Source organism: Heterobasidion irregulare (assembly GCF_000320585.1).
Source record: "Heterobasidion irregulare TC 32-1 unplaced genomic scaffold scaffold_05, whole genome shotgun sequence".
Classification (NCBI taxonomy): Eukaryota; Fungi; Basidiomycota; class Agaricomycetes; order Russulales; family Bondarzewiaceae; genus Heterobasidion; species Heterobasidion irregulare.
In genome coordinates this window covers 750,152-770,431 of record NW_009258201.1, presented here as the reverse complement: position 1 = coordinate 770,431, position 20,280 = coordinate 750,152, and the positions used below count along the sequence as shown (strand labels likewise).

Here is a 20,280-nt window from a genome sequence, read left to right as displayed (position 1 = left end):
CGTGCCAATCACCATGGTGCAGCCTAATCTATTTATCAATCATCTGGTGCCGCATCCCATAGGAAAGCTACCCATCGAAACACTGGAAATGATACTCATTGAATGTGCCAGGGATGACTATAGCCCCAGCAATGTGTTCACGCCAACTGAACGCGATGCCTTTCCGGACTGGCTGTACATCACATATGTCTGTCGTCTCTGGCGCGGAATCTCGCTTGGCTGCCCTCACCTGTGGACTCGCATCACTACTAATCTCACTCATCGATGGGTCACCGAATTCTTGGAGCGCTCGCGGAATTATCCACTCGTTCTCGAAATCAGCACCGTCCACTCCCACTTCAGCGAGATCAAAGCCGTCATCTCCGCCAATGCCTTTCGAATCAAGGAGCTCTATGTCGGTGACATAAGGGCAAGAAACAGGGATTTGAGACGGGAGCTCGATGGGAGGTTGACCGCCCATATGCCCCTGCTGGAGAATTTTATTTTGGACACAGATCTGTACGAAATACAAGATGATCTGTTCTCCGGGCATGCCCCTCGCTTGCGTCGCCTTTGGCTCGGAGATGCAATGACCAGCAGCATCACGTCTTCCCTACTGGGCAATCTCCGTGAACTTGTGTTAGGGGAGAGCTATGATACAGACTATCTGCTCAAGCTGCTCCAACACACACCGCTCCTCGAAACTCTCAAGGTCAAAGACCTTGTCCCAGATCTCCGGTACTCTGGAGACGTTGTACGCCTGCCACACCTCTCCAGGCTGTGCATCCAATTGAATGAGTACCGGCACTTCGTCGACTTTCTCGCACCGCTCCAGATGCCTCCGACGGTCCACTTCCGGCTTACGCTGTGCGTCAGTAGGGAGTCAAGCTCCGAAGAGGAGTACGGAGCCGCGCTCGACGTAATGGCTGACCGCATTCGCGGTATCAGCAAGTCTTTGGGCCCTTTATACGCCAATGTGTATATCGAGCCGGAGAAGAACTGGTGTATCGGTTGGTACCCTATGCTCCAGACACTCGGCGATCCTACCGTCGACCGGATTCCACGGCGCGCACTGCTCGACCACGGGGGCGGCTGGAGCTGTCGCTGCGAGCACCAATGTGACCCGCCTTTCCTGCTCGCCCTGAAAACTACGGATGTCCCGTACGCAGCTACGATGGTCGACGTGCGGTGCATGGTCGACCGCATCGCGCCCGTGGCCAACGTGCACGCGCTGCGGCTGAACCTGACTTTGCCGGACGGCTTTGCGGCCGTGCAGCATCTCAGCGAGGAAGGCCCAATGCGGTATCCTCCCTTCGAGACGTGGGCCCCGGCTCTCAGCCTGATGTCCGACGTTCGCATCCTCATATTGGCAAGCGACGCCGTCGCAGGCATCCTGATGGCCCTCACCCTGGACGGTAACGTCGGAGGGAGCCCGCGGACCCCTCTGCTTCCCAAACTCTCCACGCTTGTTATTGTGAAAAGCGACCCGCCAGATGCGAGATTATACGACTACCCGCCTGGATTGAACATCATCGGGGTCCTAGAGGTGTTCCTTTCCCAAAGGCTGGAGTTTGGCCTGAAATTGGAGCGACTGGTGATCGACAGTGACAATGACGACCAGGAGCTTATGGAATATCTGAGGAAATACGTGAAGGATATGTCGTATGAGGTTTACACGCAAGGCGAGTCCGTCTGACCAGATAGTACGGTGAACAGAAATGGCCACAGTATGAATGGTTGAAGAGGTGACTCGCTCCTAGGCAATGTAGAAATATAACAGCTATTACAATTGCTATGAATCAAAATCAGAATCTCATTTGAGCTACGCGAGAGGCATCGTGTGATAGCAAATAACGACAAAAACATTTTCTCTGATCCAACAACCAGACGATTGAAAGGTGCCCCTGCTGCCGGTCTGCTGCCCTTTACCATATTGCATTCAATTTCTGTAAACAAACCGAGGCTCTTGGCGTAACTTGGATCCATACGACAGCACCAGAAGGTGAATAACAAGCTGCAACAGGAGTGCGACAGATCCTGCTTCCGGCAGTCTTCCAGCTGCTTCCAGGGGCCGATCCCGTATACCAACCTGCAAACCGAGGCTCTTGGCGCAACTTGGATCCATACGACGGCACCAGAAGGTGAGTAACAAGCTGCAACAGGAGTGCGACAGATCCTGCTTCCGGCAGTCTTCCAGCTGCTTCCAGGGGCCGATCCCGTATACCAACCTGCCAAGACCGTCCCTTCGGGTCGAGGGTAGGTAGCTGCTTAATACATGGAGGCTCATTTGACGACCGGGTAGAGGTGGATGCCGGGATATTTGGCGGTGAGCTGCGCGTGGATGTCAAAGTACGGAGTGAGATACGACACATCAGTGCTATCCGTGGGACCTCCGCCACTGGTAAGTACTCCGACGATCTTACCAGTCCTGTCGAGGACGATCGCTCCCGAGTCTCCCGGTTTGGAGAACCTGGCGTGGTCCGTGCTGTACCTCAGCACAGCGATTTCGGTGGACGTCTCGTTGATACCGTAAGGAGGATAGTAGCGGACGAAAGACTCGAGGCCATTGGCGCGACCGAACGTGGTTGCCGTAGTCGTTCCGTTCTTGACAACAAGGAGGCACTTCTGGTTATAAACGTCGAGGTGCTGAGGGTTGCGTAGGTCATCCTCCTGGACGATACCATGCACTTGAAGGAGGCCGTCGGGAGGGTGTTGATAGTCCGCCGAATCAGCAGCCTGGGGTCACATGATCTCGCCGTATTGGGAGGCCGTGGTCCTCGCAGCTGTGAAGCAAAAAGGTTGAAGACAGAACAACAAAAAAAAATGCGAAAGAAGGGTGCCGACGTAGACCTGGTTCCCTCTGAACGTGTTCCAGTCGATCATCGTCGTAGAGCTCGATGAGAGCCCAATTCTTGGTGAACTCGCGGGGCCCGGACGAAACCTCGATCGGCTCGCAGTGGAGAATGAAACCGATGACACGCTTGCCAGGGTCGGCACGGTCCCGGACCGCGTTCAAAAGCTCCTTCACCTGCTCAATCCTCCTCTTCGCGCCATCCACCAATGACAGGTGCTCGGTGCGCCTCTGGGTGATTCTTGCATTCTCGTCTGGCTCAGGGTCCCCGAGCCTAACAAGCACGGCGTCCCATGCCGTGATCGAGCGAACTTGGGAGACAATATCTGCCTTCAGAGCCTTAATTGCATTGTCATAAGCCCCAGACCCAGGTGAGATAATCTCCTCGCGAGGCTGGCCCGTGTTGGTGAGTGTCTTGCCGGCGTTGGGGCACTCGGGAGGAGGGCGGGCGACATGTGCACAAGTCAAGAGGGCGACGCGCTTGTCGTCTCCGCCGAACCGGTAGTAGAGAGAGCCTGTGCCCGCGTAGTGGTGGAACTGAAGAGGTGCGATGGCGGGACCAAGCATGCTGGTGAACGGCTTTCGCAACTCAGGGACATCGTCGAGGAGAGGGTTGACGGAAAGCAGCTGGGGACCGCGAGCAACGCAGCGCGTCGTTTCGCCCTCGACCACGGCCACCTCGGCGACGGCAACGTCGGCATCGTGGAGCATTTTCTCGGCGACGGTGGCGACCTCAACGGCGCGGCCAAAGGGGACGGTGAAAGGCTTCACGCCGATGACGACGACGAAAGAGCAGAAAGGCTCAGCCTCCCCGGCGTTGGCGTAGGCGAGCGGGTTGATGAAAGTCCACTCGATATCGAGGGTGTCGATGTATTTCCAGATAGCTTGCCCGACGGAGCGCCAACTCTCCGCTTTCTCGACATCGTAAACGGGACGGGCCTCGCGTATAAATGGCTGAGCCTCAGGGCCATCGCGCACCTCCCAGACAGTACCCTGCTTGAAAATGCAAGGCATCGAGCTACCGAAAAAGTCGGTGTATGCGGGCGGGTAATTGTCCGTGAGGCGGCGGGGTCCCGAGCCGCCGTCGCCGTTGCCATTACCGGATATCGAGAGCAAGGAGGAAGCCCTAGCTCGCCGTCGAAGACGTGAGAGTGCCGGTGGTAGATGCGATAGTGTCGGTGGCAGAGGAGACGGTATGAGTGGGGGAGAGGGCCAAGCAAGACTCAACGAAGTCCCAGTTCGAGGGGCGCTGACGTCATGGATCAGCACGCGCATATACTCTCCACGACGGCTAGTACAGGCTACTACAGTACATCACAACCACCGCTCGCGATAAGACGCGTCGCGCTGCACCTCGCAACGCTGAGGCTGACCCCACGTCCGACCGTGCGTGCGTCGTGCGACACGCTAAAACTAAAACTAGAACCCCCGAACGTCGGAATCCCAGAGCCCCAGAAAGAAGAAGCTGCAGATGCAGATGCAGCCCATGGCCAGGCCGGCCCCGAATAAATGACGCGCCGCGCTCGACCCATGCTCCATGCTCCACGCGCTGCGGTGCGCTAGGTTGCGCTATTAGGTTGCGTTGCGTGCGATCCGACAATCCGATGTGGTGCGATATGCCATGTAGTATGTGGAGCGAGTGCGAAAATGCGAGATGCGGAAATGCGACTATATGCGACTAGTATCATCATGCTGCGTGATGCCAAACGTACCCGCGGCACCGCGGCACCCACCACCACCGTGCCGCACGAGCTCTCCGGCCGAACGACGCCCGTCTCGCCGCCGCCTCCCCCCCCCCCCCCCCCAGCCCAGTGTACCGTCCAGAACAGAGTAAACCCCGCGCGCGCTGCTACTGCGCGTGATACTCGAGCGCGGGCTGGTCGAGCATGAACTCCTCGGAGCCGGTCGGGCTTTCGCGCGAGACGGCGCCGTCGGTGGACCACGGGTCCGTGACGATGCGCACGGGGACGACGTGCCGGAGGTCGCCGATGGGGCCCTTGATCGCGTCTGGTGGTGTTATCGAGAGCACGACGCAGTCCTGCGGGGGGGAGGGGGGGGATAATAGAAAGAGAGGCATGGGTCAGGCGGATGGACGGCGATTCGATGTCGGTGATGGAGAACGCCGGGGGACGGCGAGATGGAAGGAAGGACGGAAGGAAGGACGGAAGGACGGAAGGACGGTACCTTGACCCATAGGCCGCCTGCTTTGAAACCCCCGATCTTGACGTCTGGCTTGATCGCGATCTCGCCGGCGAATGATATCCAGTCGGGTCCGTCTGCCTGTGAGCCCCCCCGCACGATCGCGATGAGCGCCGGGCGCGGAGAAAAAATCGGCGAGAAGGAGAAGGAAGAGACGCACGGTCCGCCAGAAGGAGCCCTCGCCGATGTTGAGCACGCGCCATATCTCGGTGTTGGTGCCCTCCGGCACGTAGTCGTTCCTGTGGGCGCGAGAAGAACGGTGAGCGTCCAATGAGGTGCGCGGGGGCACGGGGCACGCTGCTTACTTGACGTCGACGCTGGTCTGGCGGAGGAGCTGGATGCGGGTAGACGGGCGGCCCGAGGCGTAGGGATTTGCGGAGGGGACGAAGGGCAGGAGGGCGGCGAGGGACATGGCGGAGGCAACGAAGGAGAGGTGGAAGGGGATGGGCTCGGAGAGGCAGAAGACTGAGGACTTGGGGAGGTAGAGCTGCGGTGGAGGGGGGGCAGACAGATGAGCACGTGACGAAGGAGGAGCGGGAGGGGGAGGACCTTGCAGGTGATGTCGCCCGCGCCTTGTGAGCGCGAGACGAGCTTGCTTTCGTGTATGCGCCATTGGGGCGTCTCTTGGAGGCCGGGGCTCCTGTGTGTGAGGGCCATCGGTGGGGGGAGAGGGGTGCTGGGGCGGAAGCGGGGATGGTATGTGAAGGGGGTGCAGACGGTGCTAAGAACGCGGGTGCGGTGAGCGTCGGACGGGGAGAGGAGGAGAAAGAGAGCAGGCTGACGTTGCGCCGAGGCCGAGGACGACGGTCTTGCTTTTGCTGGCGATGGCGGTGACGGAGTAGTCGACGTGGGCCTGGAAGCCGGGCAGGCCGCTGAGGTGCGCCTCGTACGTCGGCGGCAGGGGCTGGGGCGCGTCTCGTCATTCGGGTGCACGGATCGCAGCAGCAGCGCAGCACAACAGCACGCACATATGTCCCCTTCTCGTCCGCGAACGAGCTCGGCAGCGTCACGCTGAACGCCAGCCGACACGGACACGGCCCGCCGTCGACCCCCTTCCGCCACAGATGCACCGTCTCGTTGCACAGCACCGCCGTCGTCGTTCCCCCCGCCGCGACCTCCTTCAGCTTCAGTATCCCCTCGACCTGCAGCAGCACCCGAGGCGTCAGATCCGCTTCGAAAGACGCCGTGCGGCGCCGACGCACCTTGACCGCGACGTACGCCAGCCCGTCCGCCTTGGCGAGCTCGACCACGCCCTCGATCGGACTCCGCGCGCCGTACACGGGCACGACCGCCCCGTCCATCTGCTCCGAGAGCCTTAGGCTGAGCCCCCCGGACTTGCTGTGCTTCACGAAATCCGCCGCGGCGCGCTGCCGGTACGGCGGGCGGGGCGCCTGTGCGAGGCGGCGCTCGTGTCCTTGGGGCTCGGCGGTGTAGGACGGGATGCTCGAGAAATCGGGCGGGGTGTAGCCGGGGAGGCTGGCGGTGGACATGGTGGGTGGAGGGGGGCAGGGGGAGGGAGGAGGCAGCGAGGAAACATACTATCCGGAGAGACTAAGTAGATGGGCCCGAGTCAGCACGAGCAGGAGGAGGGGAGCCATATGGACGTCCGGCTGCCCTGGCCGCCCCCTTGCCCATATCCGGCCTCTCCGCCTCCCTCCCCTCCCTCGGCCGAGACAAGAAGTCGCTGCTGCCTGCCCACCCATGTGGGAGCCCCACCCCCTCCACCCACCCCCTCGCCCTCCACACGCTCCCTCAGCACACTCCCCCGTTGGCCCCCCAGAGCCTACTCGCGTGCCCCCTCCTTCCCTCCGACCCACGCCCCGTATCGGGGAAACAGCCATGGCCACCTGCCTACCACCGCGCGCGTGCAACAGCAGCGACATCACCGTCCGTTGCCACGATGATCAAGGACGGATTTAAACTGCGGCAAGCACCATCTATTCCTGCCTCTGGCCCCCAATTTGATTTTCCCAAACTCTCACCACATCCCCGAGAATACAGAACTACAACATACATATGACCACCAATACAGTAGACAAGGCACGCACGCCCGCACGCACACACATACATGTATAAATATACAAAAAGTCCCGTCGCGGCCGACAAATTACGAAAAGTCCGCATTCAAAATAACCAGAACAGAAGCCACTGTAACATGCAGCGCCCGCATCATTTTTCCGCCACCTTGATCGCGCTCGCCGTCTTTGCAGAGCTCGTCGTCAACTGCACAGGCACGCCCCGCCGGAACGGCAGCACGTGCGTGTCGACCCCGTGCGGCTCGATCGTGACCACCAGCACGTCCTGTCACACACAACAGCCGGCGAGTCAGCGCCCGACGGTTCGATGCGATATGCGCCGTGTCCCCCAACGTACCTCCACCGTCAGCCGGCTCGCCTCAAACCCCCCGCAGTCCACCGTCGGCGGTACCCCGACGTCGCCCCACCAGCTCACCCAGCCCCGGCCCTGCTCGCCGCGGTGCAGCAGCCCGTCCGCGAGCACCGCGCGCGACGTAATCCGCGCGCGGCGCTTCCCGAGCACGACGACCCCCGTCGCGCGCGTGTCCGCGGTCGTGTAGCGCTCGAGCGTGACGCGCAGCGGCGCGCGCGTGGGCACGCCGCGCCGCGCGACGAGCGACGCGACGGACGGCGGGGGCGAGAGCGGGTGGAAGGACGTGAGCGGGGACGAGAAGGCGAGGAAGGGCGCGAGGCACGCGTCCGGCGCGCGGAGGGAGATGCGGAACGGGATCGCGTCGGTGAGGGGCGATATTTGCGACTTGGGCAGGTAGATCTGGCAGTAAGGATGAGCCTCGCGCGGGGCGGTGCTGCGCACGCACGCACGCACGCACGCACCTGGACTTCCATTGGGGGCGCACCTGCTTTGCGCGAGAGGATGACGTCTGTGAACAGCGTCCGCGGGTGCTTTGGCGCGAGGGTGGGAACGGACGGAAAGGGCCCCGCCGCGGCCGGCCGTGTCAGCACTCTGTACACGAACGGCACGCGCAAGCTGTGGGGTGGGCCCGCATTTTCAGCGAATCGCGCGTGGAACCTGGCGCCTCGCACGCACCGGGCAGTTTTCTTCCACAGGAGCGGGAGGTCTCGCGTGCGTGTGACGGAAACCACAAACTCGTACTGCACGGCGACCCTGAACCCCAGCAGGGCGCTCATGCGCGCGTCGTAGCTCGGCGGCAGGAGGCTGAGGCCGCGCTTGCGCCCGTCGAGGTAGTACACGGGGAGCTTCCCGCGGAAGCTGAACTCGGACGGCGCGTGGCCGGCGTGCAGCATCTGGTCCCAGGAGTACAGCGTGTCCGAGACGAGGACCGTCGAGGCCGGTCCCTCGCTCGCAGTCTCTTTCACCTTGATGCTCCCCTCGAGCTGCGGACGCGTGAGCGTGGGCGACCGCAGCGGGGTTATTTATAGACCGCATGCGTACCTTGACCGTTATGGATGTGATCCCCGACGCTTTCGAGAGGGTCACGAGGCCGTCGACGAGGCTCCCGCCGGTGTACAGTGGCACCTGGTCGCCGCCCTTGTGACCAGCGAGGATGAGCGTGATGAGACCGTCCTGCTTGACAAAGTGCCGCGTGTACGCGTCGGCCAGGAGGGGCTGCTGGCTAGCGGAGCTGTCGTCGGACTCGGGCCCTGGAGGGAGCTTGGTGGAGTGGAGGGGCACGCGATGATAAGGGTACGCAGGGTACTCGGAAACCGATATCCCAGATATGTCGCTGATGGCGTTGTGCGCGTAGGGGTGTGCCATGGTGGATGGGGAGGTCGCGGGTGTGGACGTGGACGTGGACGGCGCGATATCGCAGGGGGATATAAGACGATCAGAGGAGGAGGGGCATCAGCCCACAGAGGTGCATCGCGCGGCACGAGAGCAGAGCCCGTCGATGGATGATGCTAGAGAACTGTTGGCTGGGATCCTGGGAATGATCCTGCGTGACTGATCTCGAGCGTCCGGAGCGATGGCCGTCTACCAGAATGGAATGAAGCGTCTCGTTCCAGCCGAACAGAGCCACCCCGTCTCGAATGTATCGAGCCGGTATGAGCACGAGCGCAGGAGAAGCGTCCCAGCGAAGCAGCACCGTTCATACGAGATGCGATGCATCCGTCGGGAACAGACGAGAATATGCGGGAGGGCCTGTATACGAAGGTTGATTTTAAGAGCAGCATGCGTCTCTTGTCCCATCAATTCTGGTGTTTCGAGCAAGCGGCATAATCGTTGGCAGTGGAGGATGAAGCAGAGCTTCCATGTTCTGCGTCACATTGGGACTTTCGCCCGAAACCGCTCTAAATAATACGTAATATCTCCCCTGATCCTATCTTCTTTGACCTCGGGCAGCTAGCCCAAAGGCCATCACAACACCTTCATCATAATGGCCTTCGAGTTCGACGTTGCCGACCCTACAATCAACGAGTCTCCCTGGCACGACGACCCGTCCTCCGCCTCTCACATCGAGGGAGCAGAATGGGCGAAGCTATCATCAGATTTCACCAACGTACGTCGTCGTCGTGTATCTGTACTGCCGATTGAATCACTCACCCCTCGATGCTCGCAGGCTGGATACCGCGAGGGCATCACCGCCGGGAAAGAGTCCGCGCTACAAGAGGGCTTCGACGCCGGCTTTGCGCAGATCGGCGTGCCGCTCGGGCGCGAGCTGGGCATCATGCGCGGACTCGCGGCGGCGCTGCAGCACTTCTTGAACACGCTGCCGCAATCGGAGGCCACGGCCGCACACATGACGGAGGCGCGCGATATCTCCACGCAGCTTGCGGAGGTGCGCTTTGCGGACGTCGCGCCTCGTGATTTGGAGGCGGAGCAGCACGCGCGGGAGCATCTGACGACGTATGGCGAGGAGATGGACGGGAACGAGGAGGTGGAAGCGAAGCGGAAGGTGGAGCAGCTGGAGGACATGATGGGGCAGCTGACGGCTGGGACGAGCCGGGCGGGAGAGAAGGGGCGGCCTGGAATCGAGGATGTGCGGAGGTTGAAGGCCAGGCTGGAGGCGCTGGGGGCTGCTGTGGGGATCGATGCGGCGTCTTTGTGGAGTTGAGGACAGTCTGCCTGGCGTCTTCGTCGAGCCGCTCGGCGTGTCACTGCCGATGCTTGCGTCCCACTCCTTGACGGTTGTGGGCCATCATTGTGAGTGCAATCTCTGCATTCGATCGGGGTTCCAGCGTTGACTGTATTGACCGAGGCGACTTTTTTTATATTAGCTCCTCGCAGTTATTTCCCCTCCAAAAGGACGGTCTTGGTTGTGACATTTTCCCGGCAGCACGCAAGGGATTCATCGCTGATCTTCCCTCGATGCCGTACCTATATGCTGCAGCCTCGGCTCACACCCACCTGGTGAGAGGCAGCTTGTTTGCTTGTCCTTATAGTTCCAGTGCCGGCTCATGATAAGAGGAGACATTGTTGCTCTCACACGATGCCATTCATAAGTAATGCAATAGTTTTCATAAATCTATAGCGCCGCCTCGGGAGCGAGTCGATCCATCATTCGTCATGGTCCGCTGATAGTTGGCTCCGGCACTGTCTTGAGTGACCAGTCCTTGAGCATACTTTGCTTTAGAGGATCAGGCCTCCTCAGCTCGCGCGTAAGTGTCGTATGACATATCCTTCACGTATTTCCTCAAACATTCCATACGCTCCTGGCTGTGGTAATCATTGTCATCGATCACCAGTTGCTCCAATTGCAGGCCCAATTTTAGCCTTGTTGAAAGGCACGCCTCTAGAAGTCGAACAATATTTAACCCAGGCGGGTAGTCATACAATCTTAGATCTGGCAGCTCGCTTTTCACGATGGCAAGCGTGGATAGTTTAGGGAGCAAAGGGCTCTGCGAGCTCCCTCCGACGCTATCAGCGGGGGTGAGGGCCATCAGGACGCCCGCGACGGCGTCGGATGTCAGTTTGAGGGTGCAAACGTCGGACATCGGTTTGAGAATTGGGATCCACGTCTCGAAGCTCGGGTACTGTAACGGACCCTCCTCGCTGAGGCACTCCACGGCCTCGAAGTCGTCCGACAGAGTCAGGTTCAACTGCAGCGCGTGCACGTCCGTCAGGCGGCGGACCATGCGCTGCACGTCGTTCATCATGTGCGCGTACGTGCGAGATCGGCCGAACAAGGGGTCCACGCTGAACATGAAGGGCACGTCACACTGATGCTCACACCGACGGTTCCAACTTTCTTCGTATTCGCGTAGCGCTCGGCGTGGTGTCCGGTCGACGGCAGGATCGTCGAGCGTTTGGCGTATTGGGTACCAGGCGATGCACCAGTCCTTCTCCGGCTCGATTTCTAGGCTCGCGCATAGAGGGCCTATAGACTTGCTGATGCCGCGAACGCGGTCGGCTATCACATCGAGTACGGCGCAGTACTCCTCCTCGGTGCTTGACACTCTCAAAATGCAGAGGATGATCTGGAAGTGGACCGTCGGAGGTATCCGAAGCCGTTCGAAAAAGCTGAGGAAGCTCCGGTAGTCATATAATCGGATGCATAGCGCGGAGAGATGCGGAAGATGCACATCGACTCCGGAGTACTGGCGACCTGGAACCAGGTCGCTGACTTTCAGAGACTCGAGGAGCGGTGTATTCTGGAGCAGCTTGAGCAGACCGTCTGCATCGTACGTTTCTCGTACTTCGAGCTCGCGAAGATGGCCCAGCAAGGGAGAATCGATGCTGATCGTCATCGCATCTCCGAGCCCAAGGCGATGCAAGCGTGGGGCATATCCCGAGAACAGATCATCTTGTACTTCACATTGGCCGACCTCCAAAACGAGGTCCTCGAGCAGAGGCGCAGAGACGGTCAACCCACTGCCGAGCTCTGATAACATCACAGGGTTACTGACCACCACATCTCCGAGATAGAGCTGCCTGACTCGAAACGCATGGGCGTAGAGGACGAGCTTAATGTCGCGGAAGGTGGAATGGAAGGTGCTCAGCTCGAGGACGAGCGGGTGTTTCCGCGAGCGCTTCAAAAACTCGAGGACCCATCGATGGCTGAGATTGGTGGTGATGTGCGTCCACAGATAAGGGCACACAAGCGAGATTCTGCGCCAGAGACGGCAGACGTATGTGATGTTGATCCAGTCCGGAGCGGTGTTGTAGTCGCCTACAGTCAGCATTTCTATGTTACTGGGATAAATGGTATCCCTGGCGCATTCGATGAATACCTGTTCTAGCATTTCGATGGGTAGCTTTCCTATGTGATACGGCACCAAAGCGCTGGTATATCGATTGGGGTGCACCGTAGTGGTCGGCATAGTAATGCTCGATATTTAGGATCACGGCGAATCGCAGCGACTGGGTGGTTAGACGAGGATGGTAGCGCCAGTGAACAAAGAAAGAAATAGAGACAGTGGCTCGCCGCATACCTTTCTACTGCCTGACTATCACGGTGGTCTAGTCCTCGATGGTAACACTGATGAATTTGGTGCGACTGGAGGAGACCTTGCGAGGGCTGTCGTCAGGATGTGAGGGAGGGAATTGGCGAAAAAGCGAGCTGTGTTGTGTGATGCTGAGATTGACGATGCCGCCTTATATAACTATATGAAACAAAGCCCTGAAGGCCAGCAGGACAGATTCATTCAAAGACACCGCAATGTGATTATGTTGAGCTCCATAGAGAACAAAGGAGCCTTAGATCAGTACTGGAGAACCAAGGAAAGTGATAGATGTATAAGAGGCGCTTACTTCCATGTATTCTTCGGGGTAAGTCGGGACAAAGGAACACGACGTCGTCCACATGGCTTTTGATAATGGATACTTTGTTGTCCAATCTCTACCCTTGGGAGTACGGCTCGTGCCCTGCATACCCCCCATCCTTTGACAATATAGATACACGCCGGACGCTGAGGGGTTTCGCAGGTTCCCACTCAAGATGCCGCATCGTGGCCCTACCGGCACTCGTGGACGCGGTATACGCACCTTGTCGAACCTTCCGTGACATTCCTTGTGATCTTTGCTGTATTTTGGACAAACCAAGTCTTATTTCAGACAGTGACGATTCTGAGGCCTAGAGACAGTTGAGTAGGAAACCTAAGCAAGGCAGCTAGAAAACCGTGATGGCAGGCGAGGTAGCTGGTCGACCACATTGAATACAGGATCGTCTCAGCGCTTACTTGTGTGTCATTTGACATGTCCGGGTCGAGTAAAGTCAGGTCGGCCTTCTCTAGCTCCGTAGGCATGTGCAGTGGGATTACGAGCGGGCCCTTGAGGTTGTGGGTTTCAAGTGTATGGATGCCACACCCTAGCAAGGTCCCGAGTTGTTCTGCTGACAACAGCCGGCAGCGGCAGGGTTACATGAAGATGATCATCTCAAAACTTCTTCGCTGATGATCGCCTCAGGGCTGCTGGCTCATGCAAGCTGACCCAAAGCATGCAGGATGAAGTGCACTCTTGAGTGCGACTGACACCACACGATTGAATGCAGATTCTGAAGGTTTAAGAAAGTCATTGCAAGAAACGTTTGGGTACAAGAAAGCGTCAAATATACAGCAGCACCTGCCAAGTCGACCCCAGTGGCCCGACGAACGTGGAAAAGTCTTCAGGGACAAGTTAATTCACTCCGTATGTTGCTTATACAGCCATCTGTGGTATCACTCAACCATATACACAGGTATTCATTTCAAGATAGATGGGTTGCTCACTGAGGTCGATAGACGTAGGAACCCCTTTGGGGCTACAGTTGCAGATGAGAGTCGAGGGCTGAGTTAAGGTACAACTGTTGCACGAATGAAAATAATTTCCGCTATATACGGCGTACCGCACAGACTGATTAGCATGTTGCGAATCTTGAACGATGAGATGAAAGGTAATACCTACTTCACGCCACACTGAAGGATACCCCCATTGTTCAAGACGCAATCGTTTAAGTCAATACTTGTCGGGAACGTTTGACCAGCTGCGTCTTCACAGTCTGCGGTGAGGATATGCCCGCTGTCGAGAGAGATGTTATCACAGGTAGCCGAGAATGCTAGCAATGAGAAGCTCGTTCAATTCACAGTAGCCACGGGAGGATTGAATCGACAGTAAACAACGTACCAGTCTGGTCCTTGGCTGCGACATCACTGAAGCAGGCCATGAAGAGAGTAAGACTGATTATGGAGACGAACGAAAGCTTGAGCTGCATCTCGGACTGAAGTAGATACAACGAAGAGAGAGAAGAATCTGATTAAGTAGCAATGGCCGTGTCCAGCTGATACACCTGCGACCCAAGTCTAGAAGGGTTTTGCCCTGTCTCATTCAATTCCATAGTATTCCCAGGTATGGACTATCGGAGTTGACCCAGAATTGTCAAAAGAACACAATGACACGCACCTTCAGATGCCCCAAAGAGGCATACATGAAGCAAAATGTGTCGGCAAGGAGCGGTTAAGGATGCTCCAATACGGTGACAAGAAAGTTCTGTATATGCACATCACTCTCGTTAGCAGTACTTTTCTCATTTTCGCATCTATGCTCGTCGTTTGATTTCTACTTTTGTGTCACCTTGCGAACAAGTTTCTTCCATGTGTTGCACTGCTTACCTTGACCAGTGTTCATTCCCCGATACTATCCTCATACACACCGAACCTTACGAAGACTTCAGCGAACCCTCTTGCTCAATATAAGCAAGTATCGACAAGTCTCGGAGCGCATAGATAGTGGTGCGTAGATTGGTGAGATATTGGAGGAGGTTGGTCCGTTGGAACGTCAGTGAAGGGCGTTAATGGGCGCTAATTTTCAGGCTCCGCTACATTGTCATGCCAGCGGCTGTCAGCGGGCTCCTGCAGCGCTCTTGCAGTACTAGGAGAGACCCACCCAATCGATTCGTCATCGACTATCTATCAGTCTGCTGAGGAGACTATTGCAGTGCAGGATCTTGCTCGAGGGATCCGACTCTCCTTGCCTATCCTTGCCCGAATACACATTTCAATCATCAAGAATTCATCCATGCTTCTCAATTCCCGAAAACTACAGTAGGCGCCCTTGGGCGCCCTCTCATCGCCGTTGGTAAGACTATCCTGATGAAATCCCTGTGCAGGAGTTTGAATGCAACACTACCGTATATATTATAATGGCAGATATCTATGTGATTCCAAGTTTGCGATAACTGCCAAATATGCATGAACTCTGAACATGCATCAATGTTGAGCGGGGAACATCGCGAATTTCCATCAAAGCTGTTTCCCCGCAGCGATCTCAGCAGCCTGGAAGGTATCTGCTGCAGAAATGACTGTGTTGAAGACGGGTTCCACCCTGGATTCACCGGTTATCATGTTCACTCTACTCCTCGTCAGCACAACGCTTATGCGCTACTCCTGTCCGGTTTTGATCCTTGGACAACAATCTGATGATCACTCTCGTGAGCTGTTCGACTCCATTTTAGCTGTCAGACCATCTGTGCACGGCCTGTGAGCCTACGTGGACTGCGCTAAGCTTGATCGTTGCAACGCTCGCCACTCGTTGGCTTTAAAAGACGATGAGGAACCACCCAAATGTTTGCATTCCGAGGCTTCAATGAGCCTAACCATGGCATCCCGCCAGCTATGTATCCCTTCGTCCCGCCTGGAAAGTCTTGTATACCAGGAGTTTACATTTATTAGCCAGTATCTGGCTATAGTTGCTACTTCCAGCCTATTTTATGGTGAGCCCGTTGAGATATCCTGCACAGTTGCACTTGACTCAATGCACGATGCAGGCTTCCAGGCTATTCTCTTTTTCCTGTCAACATACATCATGTCGTGAGTGTGGGCACTACTCTACCGTACATTCGTGCCCATCATGCTCTAGGACACGCAACAAAGCGAGTTTACAGACCAGAGCAGTGCTGTGGGGCGTTACCTTCGTCATGTTCGGGGCGTCCACCGCGGACTACGCCCTCGGCTTTGTCCATGATCGCATCTTTATCCTCAACATGCAGAGCTACTTTCTGGAGCGATCCTCGAATCCGGTGTATCCGATGATGCTTTTTGAACTCCAAGCAGTGAAACCTTTACTGCAGGCGCGGCTGTTCGCCCCCATAATCAATGTCAGCCTCTTGTCTCTATCTCCTGACATGGCCAAGGCTCACGACACACATTGAAGTTTGTCATCTGCGATGCGATCATTCTCTGGAGAGCCTGGGTTCTCTGGAACTACAGTCTGGTCGTCCTCTTGATCTCGTCAGTCTGCATGTTGGGAGCCGTCGGTACGTTCGTTGCAGCGCCGTATGATTGATTACCTGTTTCCTCATGTTTCGCAGGGACGGGTCTCTTCACGCTCGCGGAACGGAGGATGTTTTTTGCAGCTGGCGGCAGCATGAACATAGGCATGTATGGCCTGTCGATCGCAACCCTCGGCACGAACGTCGTGGGCACAGCCTTGATTGCGTACAGAGCATGGTGAGGACAGAATTTAGGCGTTGCCGCGTCTGAACGTTGTTGACGAAGTGACCATGATGGGCGCTGCATAGGCAACTGCGGCGACAGATCACATCAAACATCTCCGGTAGTCAACATCCGCGGACGAAGGTCCAAAAAATCTTGATATTTCTCGTCGAGTCCGGCGCTCTGTACGTCGTTATATGGGTGCGCCGCGCCGCCGTCATAATAGGGCAGGCTTGGACGGGAAGCTGATTATCCTCTTTCATTCATCAAGGTGCTTTTCATCCTCAGTCAGTCAGGCATCTTTTCAGATCTCGGGAGGGCGATAATGGGTCGAAGCATGGTGAGCGCGGCAGCCTCGCCCCGCAACGCCCGTTCTGATCTGATCGTTTGGCCCCGCAGACCTCCATCGCTGTGAGCCCCGCTTGATCATCCCGCCGACACTCTCACCCTCTGAAACCGTTTTTTTGTCCGCACGCTGACAGGGCGTATACCCGACGACCATCATCGTGCTCGTCGCGCTCCAGCAGTCCACATCAGAGATGACCGTGATCTCCCCCAGCCGCACGCTCTCCCTGCGCTTCGTGTCACGGGACAGCAGATCAGCGTCAATACCGCAGTGCCCGCGCCGGCCAAGCTCGGGCGCCGACGCGCACGCGGACACGAGCACGAGCATGGGCGTCTTCAGCCAGCGCGCGCTCCTCGACTCGCAGGAGTCCATCATCACGTTCGCGCACCAGGGGCCTTGCGCACGGGACAAGTCGCAGAAATGGGCGCTGCTGGGCGCGGCGGGGCCCATAGTCAAGACGAGGTCCACCATATGACCACCGGCCGCCCCCACGCCGCATTCGTACCGGCAGCGCTGCTGGCCGTGCTGATGCTTTTTAAGTTAGTGGACGCCCTTGAGAGATCTCGGGCTCCTTCGACCCTCACCTTCCCGCGCACATCGCGCACAGCTTGCTCTTTTGAGAAGCCTTTTCGCACAATCATCTTTGTCAAACAAATCACCTTTACAACACCTTCATACTCGAGCACCGGCCCCAATACTGTGTATAAATTTCGGCTCCTTCACCACAGTAGACTTATCCAAGACATGTACATTCAATTGCCTTCCCTCTGCTGCCGCTGTACAATCGAATCTAGCAGCGAACATCTGCTGTGCCGTGCAGCGATGAAATGTGGGCTAGACGCCCGAGAGGCGTGACGGCCACTGCGCGTTGATCTGCGCTCTATCGTTAGTTGCATAACGTATTCAAGGCTATATCATGTTTCATTACACCCTCAAAAAGCAAAAAACAACATGCCTAAGAGCCAGGTATATAGATATATATGGACGCGTGTCCGCTCCGTCCGTACTACTCATCGCCCCTGTCAGGACCGTGCTAGTATGCTAGTATGCTAAACGCAAAAGAGGTGGGAAGAGTGTCGCCCGGTGGAGGAAATGCAAGTGGAAAACAAAGACAGAAGGAGGGTAGATGGATGTACTTGTCCGTGCGGGCGACTCAAACGAAGCAGTCGATGCGATAAATAAAGTGGCTGAGTGAGAGAGACGGGATGACAGGCGTGTATGCTGAACAGACAGCAGCATGAACGAGAGCGACAGCACGACAACAACAATGGCGATGCAGGACACGGGGCACCATCCCGACGCAGGCGAGCACGCAGCTCAGATTTCATCTCCCCTGCGCCGGGCGCTGCTCCCACGGATTGTGATACCGCGTGCCCGCCTGGTAACCCTGCACCTGGTCCATCTCCCCCGCCGGCGCCGGCTCGTGCAGCGGCCGATACACCAACGGCTTGCCGGCGCTCATCCGCGCCTGCCTCTTCCTCCCAAGGCACAGCGCCACTCCGGCCAGCGCGCCCAGCAGGACCAAGCCCCCCGCGACCGCAGCCCCGATGATCACCGCGGTCTTGTGCTTGTCGAAGAAACTCTCGCTCCCGTCGTCGTCGTCGGAAGAGGACGGGGACGAAATCGAGGACGAGTTGGACGCGGAGAGGCGCTGCGAGCCCGTGCGGTCGTCACCGTCGAGGCGGACTTGGACGAAGTCCTGGTGCGCTTCGGCGGTGTCGTTGGTGAGGCTGAGGAGCTGGATGTACGGATCCGCCGTTGTGGAGTTCGAACCCTCCAGGAAATCGCCATAGTTAACGAGAAGGTAGGCGTTGCGGACTGCGCGTATGCGAACGGGCGAGGATGAGCTTAAACAAATGCAACCAGATGGGGAAAGGACGTACGGAATGCCATGCCAAGGATCATATCATAAGTTGGCGACGCGCCTGTTGTAATCGGCTGGAACTGGCCGTGACCAAAGCGAAACATCAGCACCGCGTCGCACAGACATGGCCCATGCCCGGAAACCGAACAGGAAACAAAAAAAAAACACTCACCGACCCGATGCAAGTCTTCTTCCCCGCCGTCTTCTTCAGATTCAGGTTCAAATCGAGGTTCGTGTCGAGGGGGTGCACCGGGTACGCGCGACCGGCGATTTTGATCGTTACGTTCACTTCGATCTCGCAGGGCAGAGTGTACACAGCCCCGACGCCCGTCACGTTCGTGTACGTCGCGCCGTCAAAACGGGAGTAGATCGCGTCTGCCATCGCTCTATGCGCGAGGTTAGCACAGTACAGACACAGTCAACGTCAAAGCGGGGGACCGCGCACGCACTTGGGCACCTGCGGCAGCGTAAACCCAGTATCGAAGATGGCGGTCAGTTTCTTCTTGTTCTTCGTCCCAGCCACGCCCGTCGTCAACGGGATCACCTGCCCATCTGGGCCCACCACACCCTGCGCGTCCAAAAGAACCTGCCAATGTTGCAACCCCTTCTGGGAGTCCTTCTTCCCCACCTCCGTTACGTTCAGCTTGGGCTGATTCAGCACCGCTTCGTAACCAGACACAAGCTCGCCCAAGGTGAGGTCGCCGGGGAAGCGGTCGTCCGGGTCGTCGGAGCGCCCGAGAAGGACTGTGAGGAAATTAGAGGTGGTCATATTTTGCAGGAAAATGCGGTCGACGACGGCGGCGCCAGCCGTTTTTTGACCAAGCTTTGTCCATATTTCGGATCCTGTATTGGGACCGAGGCCGATTAGACCCTCCCCGGATTTGTGGTCCGCGTCGGCGGTGAGTTCGACTGCAGGCGAGGAAGAGATGAGACGATGCGAATGAACAAAGGAAGGGAAGCGCACGGAATGCCTGGTCGTTCACGGTGTATCCTGCAAAATCAAGCTTGGAGGTCTTGATTGGACCTAGAGCGCGCGAGCGCGCGAACAAGGCGGTCAGTCACTCAATGATCCGTCAGCCGAACGATCAGCAGATGTATGCATGGGCGCATATATGCACGATATGAATGAGCATAAATGCGAGTTCTGACAGGCAGATGCCCAGCCCATGGTGTTACGAGGACAGAAAAAGAACTAGCAAGCGCCTCTATGTATTCCCAAGGCGCGCCGAACATCGAAACGGCAAGGCAAGGAGGAAGTGAAAGAAAGCTCACCTTGTGCAGACCCGATCGCATATACGACCGCTGTGGACGTGCCCGTGTCCTTTGCATTTGGCACGCTCCCTGCGACGTACAGATCGGAGCTGCAGAGCAGGAAAAGACGCGTCAAGATGAATGGAACGAAACCCCACCGCATCCCGAAGGGAGGGAGGCCGAGACACACCTGCCTGTGTCGACGAGGACGGAAAAGTCCTGACCGCCGAGGGTGATGTTCGTGTAGTAGTTGACATTCTGACCGTTATTCAGGCCGGAGATGTGTCCCCTCCGTGCGAGTGCGGGAGCGGGCGCAGACTCGAGCTGGCCGCGGAGAGAAAGATGGACGGCGGCGACGTGAGATGCGGAGGAGAGGAGGGCGGCGAGGAGAAGGCTGTGGGGGGAGGGTTTCATGACGAGGGCGAGAGAGGAGGGAAGCGGGCATGAT

The 20,280-nt window shown here is 57.6% G+C and overlaps 9 protein-coding genes across 9 annotated transcripts; 3 read left to right on the top strand and 6 right to left on the bottom strand.

Annotated features, from left to right (window-relative positions):
- Window positions 1-13: 13 nt before the first annotated feature.
- On the top strand, window positions 14-1,072 carry HETIRDRAFT_230121 (uncharacterized protein; the record flags this gene model as incomplete). The annotated part of the gene is made up of 1 exon (XM_009547872.1): window positions 14-1,072. A coding segment is annotated over one exon (1,059 nt), but the record flags the coding sequence as incomplete, so codon positions are not given.
- A 3,607-nt stretch (window positions 1,073-4,679) lies between these two features.
- On the bottom strand, window positions 4,680-6,519 carry HETIRDRAFT_474957 (uncharacterized protein; the record flags this gene model as incomplete). The annotated part of the gene is made up of 8 exons (XM_009548576.1): window positions 4,680-4,868; window positions 5,015-5,110; window positions 5,190-5,268; window positions 5,335-5,516; window positions 5,579-5,750; window positions 5,812-5,933; window positions 5,998-6,171; window positions 6,232-6,519. The coding sequence occupies 8 exons, from the start codon at window positions 6,517-6,519 to the stop codon at window positions 4,680-4,682; spliced, it is 1,302 nt and encodes a 433-aa protein (XP_009546871.1).
- A 679-nt stretch (window positions 6,520-7,198) lies between these two features.
- Window positions 7,199-8,782, bottom strand: HETIRDRAFT_118030 (uncharacterized protein; the record flags this gene model as incomplete). Its single annotated transcript, XM_009547871.1, has 5 exons — window positions 7,199-7,330; window positions 7,403-7,816; window positions 7,879-8,032; window positions 8,093-8,400; window positions 8,459-8,782. 5 exons carry the CDS (start codon window positions 8,780-8,782, stop codon window positions 7,199-7,201), a joined length of 1,332 nt encoding a protein of 443 aa, XP_009546166.1.
- A 658-nt stretch (window positions 8,783-9,440) lies between these two features.
- HETIRDRAFT_247413 (uncharacterized protein) lies at window positions 9,441-9,941 on the top strand (the record flags this gene model as incomplete). The annotated part of the gene is made up of 2 exons (XM_009547870.1): window positions 9,441-9,524; window positions 9,585-9,941. Coding segments are annotated over 2 exons (441 nt in total), but the record flags the coding sequence as incomplete, so codon positions are not given.
- A 1,273-nt stretch (window positions 9,942-11,214) lies between these two features.
- Window positions 11,215-12,285, bottom strand: HETIRDRAFT_318087 (uncharacterized protein; the record flags this gene model as incomplete). The annotated part of the gene is made up of 1 exon (XM_009547869.1): window positions 11,215-12,285. A coding segment is annotated over one exon (1,071 nt), but the record flags the coding sequence as incomplete, so codon positions are not given.
- Window positions 12,286-13,538: 1,253 nt separating this feature from the next.
- On the bottom strand, window positions 13,539-14,587 carry HETIRDRAFT_409421 (uncharacterized protein; the record flags this gene model as incomplete). The annotated part of the gene is made up of 5 exons (XM_009547867.1): window positions 14,551-14,587; window positions 14,066-14,497; window positions 13,847-13,997; window positions 13,672-13,772; window positions 13,539-13,612 (listed from the first exon to the last, which is right to left on the bottom strand). Coding segments are annotated over exons 2-5 (373 nt in total), but the record flags the coding sequence as incomplete, so codon positions are not given.
- HETIRDRAFT_173205 (uncharacterized protein) lies at window positions 14,344-14,585 on the bottom strand (the record flags this gene model as incomplete). Its single annotated transcript, XM_009547868.1, has 2 exons — window positions 14,344-14,497; window positions 14,551-14,585. 2 exons carry the CDS (start codon window positions 14,583-14,585, stop codon window positions 14,344-14,346), a joined length of 189 nt encoding a protein of 62 aa, XP_009546163.1.
- A 948-nt stretch (window positions 14,588-15,535) lies between the features above and the next one.
- On the top strand, window positions 15,536-17,192 carry HETIRDRAFT_426913 (uncharacterized protein; the record flags this gene model as incomplete). Its single annotated transcript, XM_009547866.1, has 9 exons — window positions 15,536-15,650; window positions 15,705-15,747; window positions 15,797-16,034; window positions 16,091-16,193; window positions 16,248-16,386; window positions 16,458-16,572; window positions 16,598-16,711; window positions 16,771-16,782; window positions 16,854-17,192. 9 exons carry the CDS (start codon window positions 15,536-15,538, stop codon window positions 17,190-17,192), a joined length of 1,218 nt encoding a protein of 405 aa, XP_009546161.1.
- Window positions 17,193-17,613: 421 nt separating this feature from the next.
- Window positions 17,614-20,247, bottom strand: HETIRDRAFT_64844 (aspartic peptidase; the record flags this gene model as incomplete). Its single annotated transcript, XM_009547597.1, has 7 exons — window positions 17,614-18,535; window positions 18,601-18,661; window positions 18,754-18,967; window positions 19,031-19,490; window positions 19,546-19,605; window positions 19,854-19,942; window positions 20,023-20,247. Coding segments are annotated over 7 exons (1,603 nt in total), but the record flags the coding sequence as incomplete, so codon positions are not given.
- Between the last annotated feature and the right edge of the window lie 33 nt (window positions 20,248-20,280).